We start from the raw sequence: 20214 nt of genomic DNA on the forward strand, positions 1-20214 counted from the left end.
ATACACTTAGGCATTTGCGCTTACTGTGTATTTTGTATTCTCTTACGAACAGTCTGAATTAATCCCTTCAACTCTTGAATATCATGAACTTCATCTTCGGAAGCGGTAGACAGGTTTCTATTCAACTGATTTGATACCGGTAACGGTGTCTGATAGATAGTAGACGATTTGTCACCTGGAACAAATAAACCATTCGACAAGACCTTTGAATGTCCATGAGTATCGACCGTGGGTGTAGTATGGTATGCAATCATGGAGGTGGTAGGGACATTGGTACTATGCGAGGGAGTTCTTACCGGCAGTACTTGTTCTATCGCCAATGTTTGATCAGCTTTTTGTACCTTCATGGCTAAATGAGACGACATCGGGGAACTACCGGGAACTGGGAATCTACCTCCCGACGGCGTTCTGAACTTATTAGTATGCTTTTTTGACTCAGATAATAGAACAGGGAGTTTTTTCTTTTTTGCCCTCGGGGATGCCATTATGTGAGATTGAAGACGAGCATACGTATTCTTACTATTTTGATGCTGTCTGTATTTGTCATTTTCGGATTCTAATATTCTTTTCATCTTTTCGTCGAAGTTCTCCAAGCTACTCAACTCTTGTTTGTGTTGCAACAGAGTGCCTGTTAGTGTTCTCTTCCTCTGTACAATTTCTTGACATTTGCCGCGAGCTGAAAGTTTGTACTCAAAATCACCAGCCATTCTTCTCAAACCATTCTCCAGTACTTTGTGAGGAGATAAATCAGATATACTAACGAAACCGATATTCAACAACACACTGTTAAAACTCCTTTCAATTCGGCTCAATTTCAGGTATTTGCTTATTTTGGAAGAGGCTATAGCTGTTTTCGATGATTCCCAGTAAATCATGAGCAGATTGAAACAAAACTTAGTGTTCATGGAAACTTTCGTGATAAGCTTGATAAGCTCTTCGCCATCTTTTTGTAACTTCATTTCTAGATCGAATATGTCAGAATGAGTGACTCCAGTATTGAAAACAATCAATTGTGTGTTTTCCAAGGTTTCAGAATCGTATGAGTTATCGATACACTTTACCTCCAAGGCAACATTACGTTCTCGCAGAACTAGGGGGAGTGATGGATCGATTATATTGAACTTGTTTAATACCCACCGATTAGGAATAGATGTCCATCTATCCCCATACAGCAAGATACTGAAAGTAACGTTCTGCACTGACGGTGAAACTTTGCTCAGTACAGGAGTCAAGTACATTTCCTTTAAGTTGTAAGGGTTCCACAATTCATTTTTGTTGTTCAATTGAGTGGAGAAAGCATTTCTCTCGTTATCGACAGGAGAAAACATGACACCTCTCTTCTTGTCTGAAGATAACAGAAACGAGTTATCCCTATCCTTTCTTGGCGTGTCCCATACTTTTCTCGTTTTACTCCAATTAGGGACACCGAGTTGTTGCTGGACTGATTTAATTTCCTGTTTTCTTGTTCTTTGCAACTCCCTATGTTTCTTCCGTTCTTCAAAGTGGTTTTTCCATGTTTTAAAGTTTTCCTTGAATAACGTTTGAATCCGATAATTGTCTGCCTTGCATTCGCCGTAAATTGTGTACATCTTTTCCCGCATAAATGCCTGAAACAGCTCTTCCGACAGCGAGTCGATAACCTTCGTTTCATTTTGATTTTCTTTCATGCATTGTTTCGTGATACTCGAGCACCGCCCATGAACCACTTCACTGATTATTGTATTAGCAGTTTCTAGCGCAACACTATTTGGTAATTGCACGGTATCCTCCCCCAAATTACTTTCAGTCTTTACACCTGGCGCAGTTGTTTTAGCACCCGGCTTTTGGATTGTCGAAAAAGACAAGGAAGACTGTTTGGTTGATATCGATGGAGTGTTTGTCCGAACAGGTTGAGTAGCAGCAAATTGCTCGTTTCTATTATTGTTTAACTTAAAAGTTGGAAACATAGTATTGCTGGAAGTATTTGTCTGTTTTGGTGGCCCGGTTTCGATTGGTTCCGATGCAGCTGGAAACAGCAACTGTGATTTATCGTTAGGAGTATTTTTGGTGGTTGTAGTTGGCAAATTTCCAAATTTCTGGGGTGGTACACTGGATGGAAATTGTGCCGGGAGCTGTGTAGCCTTATTTCTAAGGTCGAATATGGGCACTTTACTGTTCTGGGGTGCAGGTTGGTCGTTTGTGTTAGTGCCCAAAGATTGACCCATGTTTATGATGACAGGTTCTATTCCTAACTCTGGCAGCGAATCGAGATTTGGTTTACCAGAGTTTATAATTTGTTGGTATGAGAATGCACGCATTTTATCATCTACGCTTTTCAAATAAGTTTGTTTCAGAGGTTGTGTCTCGGGGAGACGATGAGAGAAATGCGTCAACGATCTAACATCAACAGTTTTGTCAATTAGTTCAATGGAATAGTAATTGCAAAAGTCGGTTAGCTCCTGTTCGTTATTGAAGGCCATAATTTCGATCAAATTATCGAAAGGTATCGGCTTGTGTTTCTTGTTCAGCGAGTTCGCAAGTGCTTTCACGGTGTAAAATCTAATCTCACCAAGGTAGGTCTGCAAAAATGCACTCATCAAGAAAGGTACTTTTGGTGAAGTGATTAACTGGAAGAATCTTAAATAGAAATTCAGGCAATTTTCAGTCCTTATGTAACCCCTTTCTTTGAAGTTAGAATTTGACACAATCTTCCTGAAACATAGGGCTAGTTGGACCAAATGGTCTTGAAATATTTCCGTTGGCAGTTCTTGGATTGTCTGATCGTATTGCGGATCCCGCATTTTACTCAACAAACCGTAAGCTCTGAACTCTGCCTCGTTCGGGCACGACCCCCCATTTGCCCTTACATCGTCGTAAATTTCCGCCAACGTTATCAAGGACTTGTGTAATTGTTCCAATTCTTGTTGCAAAGAAAACTCTGAGTTTGTTTTGACCATAATATGCAAAATTAACAAGTGGACTCTCACAATCCGTTCGTTACAGTCAATTGCCTCCGGGCCTGCATAGTTTTGGAAGGTGAAATCTTGTCGTATTGATCTCATTCTGTCCCAAATGAACCCTTCAGATTTAGGCAGAGTATCGAGAATGTTATTGACAATGTAGTCCATTGTTTTCACAAGTACATGTGGTGGTCTAACATCTGAAGGCAGTGGAGGTGCAGCTGCTGCCGCTGGTCTAGCAAATACTTTCAAAGCTTTATTTCTCGAAGCCTTTTTATGGTCTGGAGTCTCTTTTTCGTACGAGAAAACGGTGTATTCGACGTTTCTCCTTGCTCTCTCGAAAACGGGACACATATCGAGACATGTACCTTGGAACACAATGGCATCGTTCAAGTCCTTGGCGAGGTCCGCCTTATCGACAAGTCCCTTGCGCTCCATCATCAGCCGCTCCACTTCCCTCATCTTCTTTAGTGTCTCGTACAGTTCATTTAGGTCCTCGATGGACTCCTCCAATTTCTCCATCTTATGCTGGTTCAATTTATCCCAATGATCCTGAACAAATTTCCTCGGACGCAATTGGGGCTGTTGTGTCAGTAGAAACCGCGGCAAGGACCGCTCCACATGTTGTAATGGTTTAAACCCGAACGTTGCCGGGTCCGAAACGAGAGGTCCCAGGTTCACGTTTTTGTTGATAGTTGCTTGCTGCTTCTTCGGTGCGTCTGCAGGGGTAGCATTTACCACTGGTTTTCTCGGCAAGCTGTGGTCCCCCGAGGACACCCCGGTGCGGAACGGGTTGAGTTTCGGCGGCGAAACACCTCTTTTCCTGGTGTTTTGCCGTTTCTTGAGAAACTTGTTTCCCTTGTCACCCGTGTTGGCATGCCTTGCCCTGTCATTTGACCCTGTTGTGCCACTCATCCAGGAAACAATTGATCGAGAGTCAATAGCAAAAGGGCAAAGGGAGTGAGTTTGGACGCAGGGCTCAGATTCGAAGGGCTCTTCTTTCTCTACTCATAGTGTTATAACTTTTGATAAATTGAAATAACTATCTTTTTTTTTAGACCTTTGTAAGAGACAGAACTGAATAAGAATGCAGAGACGAGAAAATGTCGAACGAGCTGCGGGAGAATGTGGTGTTTGCACCAGATATCTTGCATTAGGAACATCAGGTTCATTAAAATTCTTGTTATTTTTATCTGAATTCTTACGAGATCTACCTCGCAGTATCTCGAGCCTGAGATGCTTTATAAAAATTGTAATACATAAAAGTTGTTTCATCTCATTTCATTCCCTCGCCCAGCGCGGCACTGATCTCAAACGTCCTGATCAAGGAAACTGCAAAGGGGAGGGAGGGAAACAGAGTGCGTTTGAAGTACGATCAAATGATGTTCTTGGCGGCCAAGATCTCAGCGATCAAGACACCGGACCCGGCAGCACCGATGATGGTGTTGTGCGAGAGCACGACCATCTTGAAGTCCAGCACAGGGTCCTCTCTGATTCTGCCAACGGAAACACCGTACCCTGCGTCTCTGTTTCTGTCCAGTCTTGGTTGAGGTCTGTCGTTTTGGTCCAAGACGTGGATGGTCTGCTTTGGAGCAGAGTGGCAGCCCAATTTGTAGGCGTCACAGACGTAGTCTCTCAGCGTCTGTTTGACGTCTTCGACGGATGGGGCTGGTCTGTTCTTGAACCTCAGCGAGATGCACTCGGTGTGCCCGTCAGAAACAGCGACTCTGTTACACTGTGCGGATACTTTGATCTCGTCTGGGGTCAACAGTTGGACGTGAGACTTGTCCTCTGCGAGTGGGCCCAAGATCTTCTTGGTCTCCCACTCCATCTTGTCCTCCTCACCACCGATGTATGGGATGACGTTGTCCAAGATGTCAATCCCGGGGACACCAGGGGAGAACCCTGCACCTGAGATGGCTTGCAACGTAGTTGTAGTCAACATGTCGATGGGCCCGAACTTGTCAACCAATGGTTTCAATGGGGCAACAAGCCCTGCAGTGGAACAGTTTGAAATGCACACAATGAACCCGGGTTTCGCCTTACCCTCCGCTTTGGCTTTGCTGACGGCGGTCTCCACGATCTCCAAATGTTCAGGGTTGACGATGGGCACAACTAGTGGCACCTCGGGTTCCCTTCTGTAGTTCTTAGCGTTAGAAACGACAGCAAGCCCGGCCTCTCTGAACTCTTTCTCTATGGGCCCAGCGTAATCCGCGTCCAACCCTGAGAAGACGATGTCACAGTCCTTGAAAGCCTCTGCGGAACACTCGCTGACGATGATGTTTTCAGCGGACACGGGCATCAAATCCGTCTGTTTCCAGTTGGTAGCATCGACGTACTTCTTCCCTGCAGATCGTGAAGAGGCCCCCAGCACTTTCAACTCAAAAGTTGGGTGATTCGACAGCAACAGGATGAACCGTTGACCGACAGAACCGGTTGCACCTAGAACACCAGCGATCTTTCTCTGAGTCATGTTGATAGTCTTTTGATGATATACGATACTACTACTACTACAATGTATCTGTAGAGAGCAAGAGAGAGTGATACGTAAAACCTTGAAAGAAGTATGTGTAATATAATACGAACTGTGACTGAAAAGTTTTCAAAATCGGAAAAATACAATTGGTCTTCCCAACGCACCCCGGCGACAATCCCAATGGATGAATCATAAGAGCGTTCTCATCTTAGTTCGTCTCTACGTCGATGCGTCACTGCGTCGTTATTTTCTGCGAAGAGACGGCGAATACCGTTAACGGCCCGCGGGCGTGACCCGGACCCGGCAGAAAAGTGTGTAAATGCCGGAATAGTAACCACGGTGTAGACGGGATGTTGCAATGACTACGGCCCAATGCAATACACTATGCTTATGAAGATGGTATATGCTGTATAGTATAGTATAGACGTTCTGTTGCAGTCTTTTCCTGCAGTTGTACTCTTTTTTTTTCCCCCATGGTTGCTCTCAGTCCTCATCGGAGAACGTTTTCTTGGTTCCAACGACAGTAGTAGCGCTTTCCCTTGGTATACTGTTCTCCGCTGTAGGTGGTGGTGTGATGGTCAATGCAGCTGGGGGCAGCCCCTTGAAGTCTCTCTGGATTCTTCTCAGTTGCGAGACTGCACTTGTCAAGTTAGTGTCCACCGTGATCAAACCTGTCAGGGACGCCACAGACCCAGGGGCCCCATCGGAACCTGCCGTAGCAGCAACACCAGCATTTCCTACAGATGTATCCACCACGGCCTCCTTCTCTGTGATGAACGTGTCCAAGAAACTCAGTATCTCATCCTTGGATACATGCTTGGGCTTACCCACCCTATGGATCGAAACGGGCGTGTTCAGCGTAGTCGGGTAGTTCGACACTTTCCTCTGCCCTTTGAACATCGCGAACGGCTGTGGTTACGTGGTACACCTGTTTCGCTCACAGAGATATACATGTGCAGCAGCAACTCATCGCTTGACCAGATGCAACTAGAATTATAAAAATTTTCGACGCAAAGCCCTAACTTGCACCAGACGCACCCCCCATCGCCCAAGCCCTAAGCACCCACACCCACACACCGCACCGCACAGCCGCCCCGCCCCTTTTGGAACAATCTCTGCTTTCCGCAAAGAGACACAGAACGCTATGGAACCTTCCATTGTGCCCGCTCCCGTTTTCCTTCTGTGGAAGAGCGTGTGGCGGGTAACCCGCCCTCGTGTCTCGAACCCGTTCCCCTGCTGCAGTATTTAAACGGCGGGTCCCTGACCCCGTTTTTTTGGCAGGGGCCAATTGCATCTGTGGTTGTTCTCCTACTGTCGTTAAACTTCCTGCTGCAACACCTTGCGTGAACCACACACACACACACACACACACACATAGCAATGTCCAAAGTCTTTTTCGATGTCGAGGCCGATGGCCAGCCATTAGGCAGAGTTACCTTCCAATTGTACAACGACGTGGTCCCAAAGACCGCAGAGAACTTCAGAGCTCTGTGCACCGGCGAGAAGGGGTTCGGTTTCTCCGGCTCCCCATTCCACAGAGTCATCCCAGACTTCATGTTGCAAGGTGGTGACTTCACCAACGGGAACGGTACCGGTGGTAAGTCCATTTACGGTGGCAAGTTCCCAGACGAGAACTTCACCAAGAAGCACGAGAGACCCGGTCTTTTGTCCATGGCCAACGCCGGTCCAAACACCAACGGCTCCCAGTTCTTCATCACCACCGTGCCATGCCCATGGTTGGACGGGAAGCACGTCGTCTTCGGCGAGGTCGTCGACGGCTACGACGTCGTCAAGAAGGTCGAGTCGCTAGGTTCCCCATCCGGCGCCACCAGAGCCAGAATCGTCGTTGCCAAGTCCGGTGAGTTGTAAACGCACAACTAAACGGTCTCTATTATCTTTCACTCGATTGTTTCTCTGGACCCGCCACACTCTAGTTATACATATGTATATCGTGTCCTAGTCTAGTCTCTTAGTATAAACATGCGATTTCTCATAGATCATGACGTACTCGGTATGCGCCTACCCTTTAGGGTATCGATCGTGCGGGACACCTTCCGGATCGGGAAAGTGCTCTCCGGAAAGAGGGAAAAATCTGAGTCCTTCGAGAGTTTTCGCCCTGCGCTGTCATGTGCACACATCTATGTACATATATAAGGAGAGACCTGGCAGCGGTTGCTACGAATGCTCCAGGTGAATGAGGCAGTGATCCGCACTTGAGTTGTCCATTGCTTTCGTACACAGAGGCATGTCCGTGCTCGCGCTGGTGCTACAACAGCTGGCAACGGCTGTCAACGCGATGACCGTGCAGCTCGTCGAACTCGTCCTGTTCAGCGTGACACTCGTCATATACTCGATGCATGCATACTCCGTGCTCGTCAAACAGTGTCTCAAGCGGTGATCCCCGCTGGCCCCACGGCCCCCATACCTGTATAGCATCTCTCCCACTCTCTGCATAGTACATATATATCCGTACAAAACGATATTAGTATATTTTTCCCCAAAACAAACATAAATCACTTCAAACGGCGGTCCGCTGAAAAACCCGCATTTCTTTTTTCTTTCGATGAACAAAAATTTGAGGAAAGTTATTTGGAAGCGAAGACACCGGTGAGGTCAAGAACCCTGCTCGGTGGTTCAACAAAACTTCGCTGTGCTGACACTCGGTGGGACTGACAGAATAAAGAGTTCACTGCCCCTTTTTGCTTTTTTTCAGGATAGATGGATTCGTTGTCGAAGAAGATACAGAACCTGGGGATCCACGATATTAGGAACGCAGCCCGGTTTGCGCAGAATGTGATCGTGCAGTACGAGCCGTACCAGGTGGATATAAGGCGTGCGACGAACACGGACGCCTGGGGGCCCACACCGAAGCATCTCAGCAAAGTGCTTCGGCACAGGTATCAGGTGCCCATGTACCTGATGACGGAGTACATCTTGAAGAGGCTCGTGGACCACATTGCAACGCGGCCAAAGAACCTGTACGAGAAGGCCCGGAAGGACTACGTGAACTACGGCGCCGAGTGGCGCGTCGTGCTCAAGTGTCTCACGGTGATCGAATTCCTCATGTTGAATGTCGACGAGGGCGACGAGTTGAACCAGATACGCAGCAGTCTCCAGACACACAAGCATATACTCACGCGCGAAGTTGCGCAGTACCGCGTGAAGTTCTCCAACGACGGGAAAATGGAGGTCCACGAGCGCGGGATCAGGAAGAAGGGGGAGACTATAGTTCAGTTCATGGAGGACCCGCACTTCCTCAAGCGCGAGAGAAATAAGAACAAGCAGAACGCAAGCAAGATCCGGCACCAGACGGAAACGTCCATCTACAACGCGAACGCCATGGACTCAGCGTCCCTTGCCGCGACTACGGGCACGAACAACGGGCTCGGAGCAAACGGGTACGATTACGTCGACGATAGCGACGAGTTCGATGACGCGGGTGCAGATGTGGACGCCTCGGGCGTCGGGGCCAGTATCGGTGCAAATGTGGGCCATCCACAGGAGCGTAAGCGCACGACGCTCGAGGAACAACGCAGGCAGCGCAGAGAGATCCTCAGGGAGAGGATCAGGTCCACGGAGCAACAGAGGAAGAAACAGGTTAGTAAAGACGCGCATGCCCAGAAACAGCAAGAGGAGATTCCGGATTTACTGGACATGGATTTCGATGCTCCAGCTCCAACCTCGCCCAGTCTGGGGGGTAGTACAGCGCAACCTACAACGGACAAGTCGGGAACTACTCAGGAGGACAACGATGAAGAGGACGACGGGTTTGGTGATTTCCAAACGGACGCAAACCCATGGTCGTCGTCGGAACCCGCTGTTCAGCCAAACACTGCGGGCAGTCCCGCACTGGATGACCTTCTAGGGTCCGGACCTTCGAAATCGAACGGGAAACCCGCGGCAAATACAACGAACAGTACTGGCTCGGCGCAGAACAAGGACCTGTTTGCAGACCTATACACCAACTCCAAATCGTTAATATGAGGACTTGTCTCCCTTTCTCCGTCCCCCCACCCTCTTCCCAGCAGCACAACTAGGTCAAATGGAATATTCTATTCATCGTGGCGCACTGCTGCCTGTTCCTCAACGTGTATACGTCTAGCACTCTCCATCTCTTTTACACGTTGGGCCTGTATGTATGGTATAATATATTGTATGTAATCCTTTGCCAACAGCGCGCTTAATATACTGAACTCTGGGCTCTTCAATCGAGTGATGGTCTCGCAATGCACTATATATGTTACATAGGGTACGTTCCCCCCGTTTGTGTGCCACTACAGATCCTGTAATGCCTCAGCTACGTCCTCGACGTCGTCCGCGTTGCCGACGACACCTTGTTCGAACATCTGTCTCCCGGTCATTTTGCCGTGATGTGCAGCGATCCTTCTGTTAGAGTCTCTCTCGTCAAGCTTCCACTCCTTCCTGAAACTGTCCCTCCACTCGTTGAAGGACTCTTTCGTGACCTTCGTACCGGTGAACTTGATTTGTTCCTGTCTCTCCTTCTCCGCGAGTTGCTGTTCATGCAACTCCTCCAAGGAGGTCAACTTCTGTAGAAACCAGCTCTCGCAGTTCTCCTTTATCGACGAGATCAGCGCGAAGCACATCTGCATCCCCACTAACATGTCGTCCTCGATCTGTTGTTCCGTCTTCTTCTGCAGTTCCGGGACGTACTCGTCGAACGAGATCGTGTCAGGCAAAACCTCCAGCTTGGAAATCATCTTGTTCCCATGCTCGTCGTACTCCTGCTCCTCTTCGCTGTCATCATCATCGTCGTCGTCGTCACTGTTCTCACCATGCAGGGAGAACTCCTGTGGCTCGATGGACAAGAGGGGCGGCACATCCGGGTACATCTCGGGAAACACAAACCCAATGAGCACAACGTGTCTTTTAGAGAGACTCTTCGCGAGCGGGTCCGCGTCCAATTCGAGCGGCACGCCAACCTCGAACTTCACACCAGGGTATCCGTCACTCACGACATGCAGTTCGTCAGGGTATATCGACTGCAACACCTCCAGTTCCTGCAACTGCTCCTCTTTGTAATCCATCTGTCGGCAAACTCCTCAAAACCCAGGCGGGGACACTCAATTGGCAACTGCTCAAACTGTCCAACCCGTTGGCCATCGCAAACTGTTCAAATTCGACGTCTCACTTTTTGCAGCGATTTTTTGCGGTGCGCTTGACGCAGCGACCGGTGCAGTTCCGTCGGTCGCTGACACACCGCTACGACGGCGGGGACGACGATGGCGAGGTGCACGTAGCGTGAGGCACGTCACTTGAACACCGGTCCGCCCTCTCTTCTCCAATCCCCGGGGGACTCGCAGCACAATTACACCTCTTTCTCCCCTCTTTCTTCGCCCCCATCGCCAAACCGCACCTCCAAAACAATACAACAAATAACGCGAACACCGAACACCGACCTCCGGAAGACACCGCCACTGCCAGCAACAGCAACAGTGGGCCCCGACGTCGCGACCTCCAACTCGTTTTACACCCGGAATTCTGTCGCAGCCACATACAAAATCTGGGTGTAAATTTGAAGAACTTGCAGATCGTGACGTATATATAGAAGACAGACAGACAGACAGTTCAAGAGAGACGCAGAGAGGTCGGAACAGTTGTAGGAGGGCTGTTGCAGTACTCGTACACGCGGAACAAAGGATGTTCGCGACTACACCAGGGAATCACTACACGCACGCAAGCTGGGTGACGTCGGACACGGCGTCGTCAGTGTTCTCGCACGAGAACGACGAGCTGGACTGCATCTCGCAGATCAAAGACATCGAGGAGTACTACCTCAAGACGCTGCTCTCGGACGATAACGACGACGATGGTGGGGTGCTGCTTTCGAAGCAGCTGCAGCAACAGCAGGCGATTGCGTCGCACACGCGCGCCACTACATCGGTAGACCCGTTCCAACCACGGCAGGCTGAAAGACTCGAGGTTGCTATAAACGCAAACTTCTACCCGCACAATTTGATGCTGCCGTTGACCACGGAAAACCTGCAGAAACTGACTCTAGCGCCAGCAAGCGCGGCCACAACAACAACAACAGTAACAACGCCACAGTCTCCTGAAACAGTGACGAAGAGAAAGCGGCACCACTCGCAGGGATCGTCCTGTGCAATCCATCATCACCACCCACAACAGCAGCAACAACAACAACAGGTAAACAAGCAACTGTACAAGACGGAACTCTGCGAGTCGTTCACAACGAAAGGTTTCTGTAAGTACGGCAACAAGTGCCAGTTCGCTCACGGACTGCACGAACTCAACTTCAAGACTTTCACCAACAACTTCAGAACGAAGCCGTGCAATAACTGGCAGAAACTAGGGTACTGCCCCTACGGTAAGAGATGCCGCTTCAAACACGGCGACAACAGAGATATACAGATATACGTCAAGGCGGGGACGTATCTGGCCAGTGAGGGTGAGGCTGAAGCGGAGGGCGAGCCGGCCCTGCGAGAACAAACGGTGCATAGACCGAAAAACTTGAACGCTAACGTTAAGAGGCTGCAACGGATAACGTGGTGAATGGCATGGCTATCATCATTATTATGTATTTATACAGTGCGAGGGTTCCTTAGAGTTACAGTATACAAACAGTACGTACAAAATCTCACACTTCACAGATTCTTTCGCATATTGCTTGTTTGTTCAATGCTCTCTAGTTTAGCGGTCCTTTAGATGGGGGCAGCCGAAATGAGGAGGTGGCACTTCCCCCACGGGGGCTGCCCGTGGAGACATGTGCCGCTGTCGGGGTCAGTGATCTAGGCGTCGATACAGAGTAGCTCCGCAACGATGCAAATTTGGAGGGCCGCCCAACAGACTCATTCCCAATGCAGAAAACACGGCCCGAGTACAAATCGTCCTCAGAGTTCGTAGCAACACCTTCCACGTTCAGCGACGTCACGTTCCTCTCCAGTAGATAACTCAGGGCATTAAACCACAGATCGTGCGTCTCCTTGTCGGGGCACGTAAACCGTACGAACTTGCTCTCAGAGATTACCATGAGACTCTTGAAGTAGAGACCCTTCCCCTCCATTCTGTCGTCGACAAAACTCCTCACGCCCACTATAGGGATACCTTTACTTTTGATCCGGTACGTAAAATCCTCCTTCGGGTTCCTCTCAGACCAGTACAACGTCATGCTGTATGGATGGATCCAGAAGTACCGGTTGTGGTACGAGTCCCTCGCGTTGATCGCCCCAAACATCTGGTAGTGTTTAAACAGGTACTGTCCAATGACAGTGTGTGTCAGCGCATGTATCATTTCCGGGTTGTCAACGGCAGATAAGCCCAAACTGTCCAGATGCGACAGAGCAGGGTGGTCTACGGGATGGGTGAATGACCGACTGCTGCTGGCTTTGGAACTCTGTTTCACTGCTGACCTTCCCTGTCTCGAAAACTGTGGAGTTAATGGAGGGCTAGCTGGGACACTGCTCAGGGCAGTCCGGTTCGTTCTAGATTGTATTGGTGTCTCCCTCAACGACGTCGGCATGTGGCTTTGAGATGCTTTCGTTGACAGAGGCGATGCATAGTCTGCTCTGGGTGTGGTCGTCCTGGGGGTGGCCACTTTGTAATCGGGCTTACCATTGTACTCGTTTGTGGGTTCGTGAATAAAGCTGCTCTTATTGGATAAGAGCTTCGCCTTCTTGGGTGTCGACGTCGTGGAGACAGTATGCGACAAACCACGCTTTCTGACCTCTCTTAGTAGTTCATTGTCCGATACACTTACCATTTTTGTAGCAAGTTTGGTCATAAGACTCTCGTAGTATGGTTTGGTAACAATCACAATCCCGTGCGTTTCTGTAGTGATAATTTTCGAGGATGATTGGAAAGCCACCTTTGGAACTAGTGGCACGTACAGTTTCTTCGCATGTATAATAAGGTCAGACACTGACACGTCATCCTTTGTACAAGTACTACTCTCAGATTTCTGAACTTGCATTTTCAACTTTTGGAACTCCACCCTTGGAAGCAGAACCATCCCCAAGTCAGAACATTTGGACTGCAATTGAGCCCTGGTCAATACTTGACGAGAGTGCAACTTAATGTACTCATCTTTTTTGATTGAAATGTATCCTGGTTGCGTAGTAGATTTAGCTTTCACGTATCCAGGACTTGGCACTCTCGATGCTGAAAGTTCATGCTCCTTACGTTCACTCCTAGTTTGCGTCTTAGTAGTACTTTTAATCTCAGACTTACTCAACTCTTTTTGTTTTTGCGAATAGTTTTCCAATTTACAGTTCAATTCATCGTATAAAGATTTGTCAACAAGAAGTTTGCTGATTTCCTCAGCCTTCTCATCCAAATACTTTTTGGAAGGTGCTGAAACATTATTTTCTAAATCTTCAAACTCTTTTTCAGAAACGACTTTTTGTCCCAACAAATGACAGTGCTCCTTCAAAAAGGGCAAGTCCGGGGTCGAGCTAATTTTTACTAGGTTATCATATTCATCCTTGCTAACTATGATATATCCCAAGTGAACTGCTTTCTCCTTCAAGTATGACGTCTCTGGATTTTCGATCTGTTTTAATAGTGAATGGTATATCTCCTTTTTTAGCATGAGATGTCCCTGTTTCTGTGCATTTTCCTCTAAAAAGTTGATGTTTGGATTACTCTCCATCGTTGTTAATCTTTTATATTCTGATTCCTTGACCAAAACACAACCATGGCTCCTCGCTTGTTCGGTTATAAACTCAAAGTCAGGAGATTCTGAAATTTTGCTCAAACGTTCAAATTCATTGGAGGAAACCAAGGTATAATTCAAAACCTTCGCCTTCTCTTCCAAGAAATCCAAACCTGGACTTTCTTTCAGTCTTTGTAAGCATTCATATTCGTCTGTCGTTAGTACTACACTGTCCAATTTCTCGGCGGCCTCTCTTATAAATTCAAGGGAGGGTGAAACCTCCAGGTCACTAAGTCTCTTCAATTCGTCTATCGATACCGCAATCATCTCAAACTTGTCAAGCTCCTCACGTAAAAACTCAACAGTGGGATGTTCAACTGTAGCCACAAGTTCATCATATGTTGATTGGGGAATAAAAGCAAAATTCAAGTTATTGGCCTTTTTAATCAAATCCTCTTCAGATGGGTTATCTCTGTTGTTAAGCAATTCTTGATATTCATCATTGGATATTACAGTATGCAGCTTCGCTTTAGCTTTCTCCACCAAAAAGTCCAACGATGGGGTTTCACTGTTGTTCAATAGTTCATCGTAAGTAGTTTTCGCTATTATAACCTTATCAGCTTCTCTGGATTTCTCTTGTAAAAATTCAAGCGAAGGGGCGTCTCTGGTGTGAACAAGCTCTTCAAACTCACCCTTCTCAATAACACAGTGATTCATCGATCCAGCCTTTTCTCGTAAAACATCCAGAGTAGGTGAACTAATAAGATCCTGCAATTCACGGTACTCTTCGTTACCGATCAGAATCAAGCCTTTCTCCTCGGATTTGCATCTTAAAAACTCGGTACTTGGCGATTGTTCTAGATTAGTTAGATTTTCGTATTTCTTCTTTTCGATCACCAAAAATCCCAATTTTTTGACATTTGTCTCCAAAACTTCGAAAGATGGATCTTCACTGTTTTTTACCAAACGCTCATAATCTTCCCGAAGAGCCATAATATAGCCTAATTTCAAAGCGTTCTCATTCAAAAACTCGAAGTCGGGTGAATCATTCAATTTAATCAGATCATCGTATATTTCTTGGGAGATAACGACCTGGCCTAGGTTTTTTGATATGTTACGCAAGTCATCAACGTTAGGCGGAATGCTTTCCTTGATAAGCTTGTGGTATTCGTCGTTCGAAACCACGATGCTATTTAGGACAGAAGCTTTCTCGCGCAAGAAAAATAAGTCTGGAGACATTTTTGTTCTAACCAAATCAGCATGCTCCTCTCTAGGAATAACAGAGTAATTTTTCGCCGCAGCTTTGTCCTTTAAAAATTGTAGTGTAGGTGAGTGACGGGAGCTCAACAACTCTTTGTATTGGTCTTTTAGTAAAACAATACAGTTCAGTAGTTCAGCTTTATCCTCTAAATAATCGATAGATTCAGTACTGGACACCTTAATCATTTGGTCAATTTCAGATTTAGGGACAACCATATGATCAATAGACAAAGCTTTCTTTCGCAAAAATGCGAGGTTTGGAGATGTCGTAGTATTTATCAAGTTATTATATTGGTTTCGATCAATCACAATATGATTTAACTCGGTTGCCTTTTCTGATAAAAACTTGATATCCGGTGTATTCGTGTTTTGGAGTAACAAATTGTATGCTTCCCTTTCAATTAGTGTGTGGTTCAATTCCTCTGCTTTTTGCTTCAAATATTCGATAGAAGGACTATTAGATTGTTGGATAAGCTTGTTGTAAGGTTCTGTATCAACCAGCACCTTGTTTTTTGCTGTCGCTTGTTCTTCTAAAAACTCTAAACTGGGGTTGTCAGATAGCAACTTAAACCTGTCATACTCAGCGTTGTCAAGTACAGTCATGGATATTTTCTTCGCTGCTGATTGTAGAAAATGAACAGATGGGTTTTCCGATACTTCTTTTAGTTTCTGATATTCGGAACAGTCCACGAGATATTTGCTCAAGATTTTAGCTTTTTCCTCTAGAAATTGTGTACTTGGGTTGTTTGATGTTTCTACTAGCTGGTTATATTCGAAAGTGTCGATCAATAGTTTATTAAAACCAGCAGATTTTGCTTCTAGGAACTCAAGAGGAGGTGATTCTATATGGCTTACCAGATTTTCATATTCCGAAACATCAATTAGTTTTTTGCCACATTCAGTTGCTTTCAAAGTGAGGTGTTTTTCACTTGGATGATTCACTGTGTCAAGGCATGTATTATATTCGGCCCCATTTACAATAACCATATCTTTTTGTTTTGCTTTTTCCCTTAAAAATTCAAGTGTAGGATTTGTGTTTTGATATAGAAGCTTTTCGTGATCAGTTTTATTGACAAGAATTTTTCCATGAGTACTGGCATTTTCTTCCAAGAATTCTAGGCTTGGTGCTTTCTCAAGCTCCGTCAGGTTATCGTAATGCTTCTTGTCGGCTAATATCTTGTCGAAATTCGTTGCCTTCTCTTCCAAGAATTCCAATGTTGGAGCTTCAATTGTGTCAGTATAGTAGCGGTAGTCGCTTGTATCTATGACTGTTTTGTTGAAAAGCTTGGCTTTTTCTTCAAGAAATTCAAGATCGGGACGTTCTGATACATTGATCAGATTCGCGTGAGCATTGTTGTCGATTACCGTTTTATTCAGTTTGGCAGCACTTTCTTCTAAAAATAATAAACTTGGGGCGTCTCTGTAGCATATCATGCTATTGTACTCGTCGTTTGTGATTGCCTTGTACTCTAACGTATTTAGTTTCGTGATTAAGAAGTCGATGGAAGGATTGGACAGATTTTCGTTCAATTCATTGAATTTGTCATTTGAAATAAGTGTCTTATCGTTCTTATTCGCATTAGACAGTAAGTATTCATCAGTTGGATTGGCTATCTGTGTTTTCAAATCTTCATATTCACGTGTAGATACCAATGTCAAATTCCTATCAAGCGCGTGTTGGGTAAGGTACTCGATAGTTGGTGACCTTAATGAGTCTGAGAGTCTTGTTAATTCATCCACATCGATAATCGTCTTGTTGAACTTCTCCGCGTGTTCCTTCAAAAACTCCAATTCGGGATCATTTTTGATGTTGTTCAAAGTTTCATATTCATCGTTAGTGATCAAAGTCAAATTCAGGGCGGATGCCTTACCAGCCAAATATTTTTCTGTTGGATTGTGGCTAATAGTCTCCAAATGCTCATAGTCATTTTTCTTGATTACAATGCACTCATAATCCTTAGCCTTCTCAGATAGATATTCCATACTTGGATGCTGTTGCATATCCTTTAGATGTTCGTATGCAGTCATATCAACGGCAACCTTGCCCATTCCTTGTAACTTTTCTACTAGGTACTCTACAGTTGGGCTTGATAAACAAGAGAGCATCTCCTCATGTTCTTGACGATCTACTATGAGTTTATCAAAAGCTGCAACATGCCGGTTTAAAAATTGAATAGTGGGGTGGTTCTGGATGTCCAGCAGGGTTGCGTATTCAGCAAAACCACAAGTTTTTGTGAACTCAGCGGCATGTTCATCCAAGAACGTTTCCGTGGGGTGTTCTTTGATATCCTTGAGGGTTTTGAACTCAGTATTAGGTAATAGTGTGTAGTCATTAGCAGTTGCCATGTTCTTTAAGAATTCGACGGAAGGATGATTCTTGGTCTCTTGCAATTCCTCAAGCACAGTCCTATCAACCAGCACCCTACCAAATGAGCCAGCGTTTGTCATCAGGAAGTCTAATGAAGGATGATTCCTCACGGTAAGTAACTCTTTATAGGTAACATGATCGACAACAGTATAGTCGAGGTCATTGGCCTTCTGTGTCAAAAACTCTAATGTGGGTTTCTCTTTGATATCTTGGAGTATCTTATGCATGTCACAATCCAAAATATCCATGTTCAGCAACTTGGCCTTTTCTTTCAAGTATCTGAGGCTTGGATGTTCCAAGGAGGTCATCGTAGTATTATACTCTTCTTGATCTATTAACATCTTCTTACATTCTGCAGCATGTTTGTTGAGGAAATCCAAAGATGGATGGTCCTTGATATCAAGCAACGTATTGAGCTCATGTGATTCCAGTAGAGACATTTCTAGTTTGTGCGCAGCCTTCTCCAAAAAATCTTTGCTTGGATTCTCTTTGGTATCCAGTAACTCTTGGTAAGTAGGTTGTGAAACAAGTACATTGTTGTAATCCGCTGCTCTCGCCTTCAAAAACTCGAACGATGGTTTCTCTTCGACAGATACCAGTTCATCGTATCTTTTGCGATCCACGATGACTTTCCCCATATTGTCGACCTTTTGCGTCAAATATTCCAATGGAGGGTTTTCGTAACAGGATGAGACGTTTTTGTATTCAACTTCATCAACCAGTAGTTTATTAAATGTCGTTGCCTTTTCTGTTAGGAAGGTAAGAGGTGGGTTAGTTTCGAGATTTGAAAGTCTGGTATACTCTTCTTCGGGGATCATTTTCTGATTCATTGATTGAATCTTTGATGTAATGGTTTCAAGTGGTGGGTCTGCAACCAGTCGTTTTAGCTCGTTGAGCTCGTCCGTTTCTACCAATTCTCTATTATATTGTTTTGACTTTTCGACGAGATAATCCACAGTAGGGTTGTGGACTTGCTCTTTCAGCTTGTTGTATTCATCATTTGGAATCAACAGGTGTGACTGTAGAGCGGCATTTTCCTTCAAGAAGTCTAAGGATGGGTTTTGCACCTTGTCCCTAAGATCCGCGAGTTCGTGAGTGGGGATCATAGTTTGGTTACATTTTTGAACCAATTTTTCCACTTGTGTGATATTAGGTTGATCACTGATCAAATTCTGGTACTTTTCGAATTCATCCTTGTTTAATGAGTGAAATCCTTGGGAGTGTAATGCTTCTTTTAACATCTCTAGAGAGGGATTGCGCAACTGCGATAACTCATCAGATGGTATACAGGCAAATTGCCTTTCATTCAGTATTTTGATAAGCTCTTCAGAAGAATTTAGCTTATCTGCCTCTATTTTTAAGTTTCCATTCTCGAAGGACAACTTAGACTTTTCATCCTGTAAGTATGTATTTTCTGATGTCAAGCTTAAATACTCCTCCATGTTTAAAATTTTTAGGTTTTGCTCAGTGGTGTACTTTTCAATATTTTCAGCACTTATAGACGGTTCTGTCTCCAGGTCGGAAATATCTGGAACAGGTGTCTGTGTCCCACTGTCGCTCGTGGATGCTCGTCTAGTTTCCCTTTCCAAAAAATGCGAGATTTCCTCTCTCAGTTCGAAAATCGTAGATTGTGCTATCCCATGTGTGCCTTGAGATCTATCGAGGATTCCTTCTGATCTTTACTTTCCCTTCTCAAATTTTCCAGATCAATTTTCAACCCTTTAATCATTGAATTCAGTTCGTCATTTTCACCATTCAATTCAGCCACATGATCACTGAGCAGTGTGATCTCTGCACTTAGTTTGTCTTTCTGTTTCGATAGTTTATCCTCCAAAGATGCATAATTCAAATTCAACAACTGAAGTTCTTCGTCCTTTGCACTCAACGCATGTTCCCCCTCGTTGAAGTCTTTCTCCAATTTATTAGCTTTATCCTTCAACTCTTTGAAATTCTTGCTGATTTTTGCAAGTTGCTCTCGAGTTCCCAATTCATATCATTCAACTCTTCGATTTCTTTAACAGTCCGCCATTCTTGGTATTCAACTTCTCTATCTCCTCCCTGAGAACAACCAGCTCCTGTTTTTGTGTAGCATTGACTGCTTTCAGTTTCCGACACTCGATTAACAATTGCTCACTCAAATCCACGGTAAATTTCAAATCTGCAGCAGAGTCTTGAGTCAGAGCGCATCCACTTCCACTAGTCCTCGAGTCAAACAGCTCCGTGGACCCCAACTCGTCCCTCTCCCTGTGAATATTGGATATTATTTTTCATTGTGCGTGGCGCCCTCGTCATCGCTGCCGCCTTTGTCCCTGTACCGTGACAACCTCGAGGCCTCGACCAGCTGGTTATGCGCAGCCTCTAGTTCTGCTATCAGCTCACTGTCGCTTCTCTTACGCAGTGTCCCCGCTGCACTCCCCTCCACCGTTGATGAGGGAGGCATACTATAGCTAATTTGTTTTGTTTTGCAGATTATGCAACTGGTTGCAGTAATTAGATATCAACAGTTTCCAATTGAACTTCGAATATGTTGCAAATATAACAA

The 20214-nt window shown here is 45.6% G+C and overlaps 8 protein-coding genes across 8 annotated transcripts; 3 read left to right on the top strand and 5 right to left on the bottom strand.

Annotated features, from left to right (window-relative positions):
- Nucleotides 1–20: 20 nt before the first annotated feature.
- On the bottom strand, nucleotides 21–3854 carry SAC3 (Sac3p; the record flags this gene model as incomplete). Its single annotated transcript, XM_022609363.1, has 1 exon — nucleotides 21–3854. The coding sequence occupies one exon, from the start codon at nucleotides 3852–3854 to the stop codon at nucleotides 21–23; it is 3834 nt and encodes a 1277-aa protein (XP_022462419.1).
- Nucleotides 3855–4314: 460 nt separating this feature from the next.
- HOM2 (aspartate-semialdehyde dehydrogenase) lies at nucleotides 4315–5412 on the bottom strand (the record flags this gene model as incomplete). Its single annotated transcript, XM_022609374.1, has 1 exon — nucleotides 4315–5412. The coding sequence occupies one exon, from the start codon at nucleotides 5410–5412 to the stop codon at nucleotides 4315–4317; it is 1098 nt and encodes a 365-aa protein (XP_022462420.1).
- Nucleotides 5413–5898: 486 nt separating this feature from the next.
- On the bottom strand, nucleotides 5899–6315 carry RPA14 (DNA-directed RNA polymerase I subunit RPA14; the record flags this gene model as incomplete). The annotated part of the gene is made up of 1 exon (XM_022609385.1): nucleotides 5899–6315. The coding sequence occupies one exon, from the start codon at nucleotides 6313–6315 to the stop codon at nucleotides 5899–5901; it is 417 nt and encodes a 138-aa protein (XP_022462421.1).
- A 480-nt stretch (nucleotides 6316–6795) lies between these two features.
- On the top strand, nucleotides 6796–7284 carry CPR1 (peptidylprolyl isomerase CPR1; the record flags this gene model as incomplete). Its single annotated transcript, XM_022609396.1, has 1 exon — nucleotides 6796–7284. One exon carries the CDS (start codon nucleotides 6796–6798, stop codon nucleotides 7282–7284), a length of 489 nt encoding a protein of 162 aa, XP_022462422.1.
- An 849-nt stretch (nucleotides 7285–8133) lies between these two features.
- ENT5 (Ent5p) lies at nucleotides 8134–9399 on the top strand (the record flags this gene model as incomplete). Its single annotated transcript, XM_022609407.1, has 1 exon — nucleotides 8134–9399. The coding sequence occupies one exon, from the start codon at nucleotides 8134–8136 to the stop codon at nucleotides 9397–9399; it is 1266 nt and encodes a 421-aa protein (XP_022462423.1).
- A 290-nt stretch (nucleotides 9400–9689) lies between these two features.
- GIR2 (Gir2p) lies at nucleotides 9690–10460 on the bottom strand (the record flags this gene model as incomplete). Its single annotated transcript, XM_022609418.1, has 1 exon — nucleotides 9690–10460. One exon carries the CDS (start codon nucleotides 10458–10460, stop codon nucleotides 9690–9692), a length of 771 nt encoding a protein of 256 aa, XP_022462424.1.
- Nucleotides 10461–11073: 613 nt separating this feature from the next.
- CTH1 (putative mRNA-binding protein CTH1) lies at nucleotides 11074–11946 on the top strand (the record flags this gene model as incomplete). The annotated part of the gene is made up of 1 exon (XM_022609429.1): nucleotides 11074–11946. The coding sequence occupies one exon, from the start codon at nucleotides 11074–11076 to the stop codon at nucleotides 11944–11946; it is 873 nt and encodes a 290-aa protein (XP_022462425.1).
- Nucleotides 11947–12079: 133 nt separating this feature from the next.
- NUM1 (Num1p) lies at nucleotides 12080–19114 on the bottom strand (the record flags this gene model as incomplete). The annotated part of the gene is made up of 1 exon (XM_022609440.1): nucleotides 12080–19114. The coding sequence occupies one exon, from the start codon at nucleotides 19112–19114 to the stop codon at nucleotides 12080–12082; it is 7035 nt and encodes a 2344-aa protein (XP_022462426.1).
- Nucleotides 19115–20214: the final 1100 nt, after the last annotated feature.

This window comes from Huiozyma naganishii, chromosome 1 (genome assembly GCF_000348985.1).
Source record: "Huiozyma naganishii CBS 8797 chromosome 1, complete genome".
NCBI classification, from domain to species: Eukaryota; Fungi; Ascomycota; class Saccharomycetes; order Saccharomycetales; family Saccharomycetaceae; genus Huiozyma; species Huiozyma naganishii.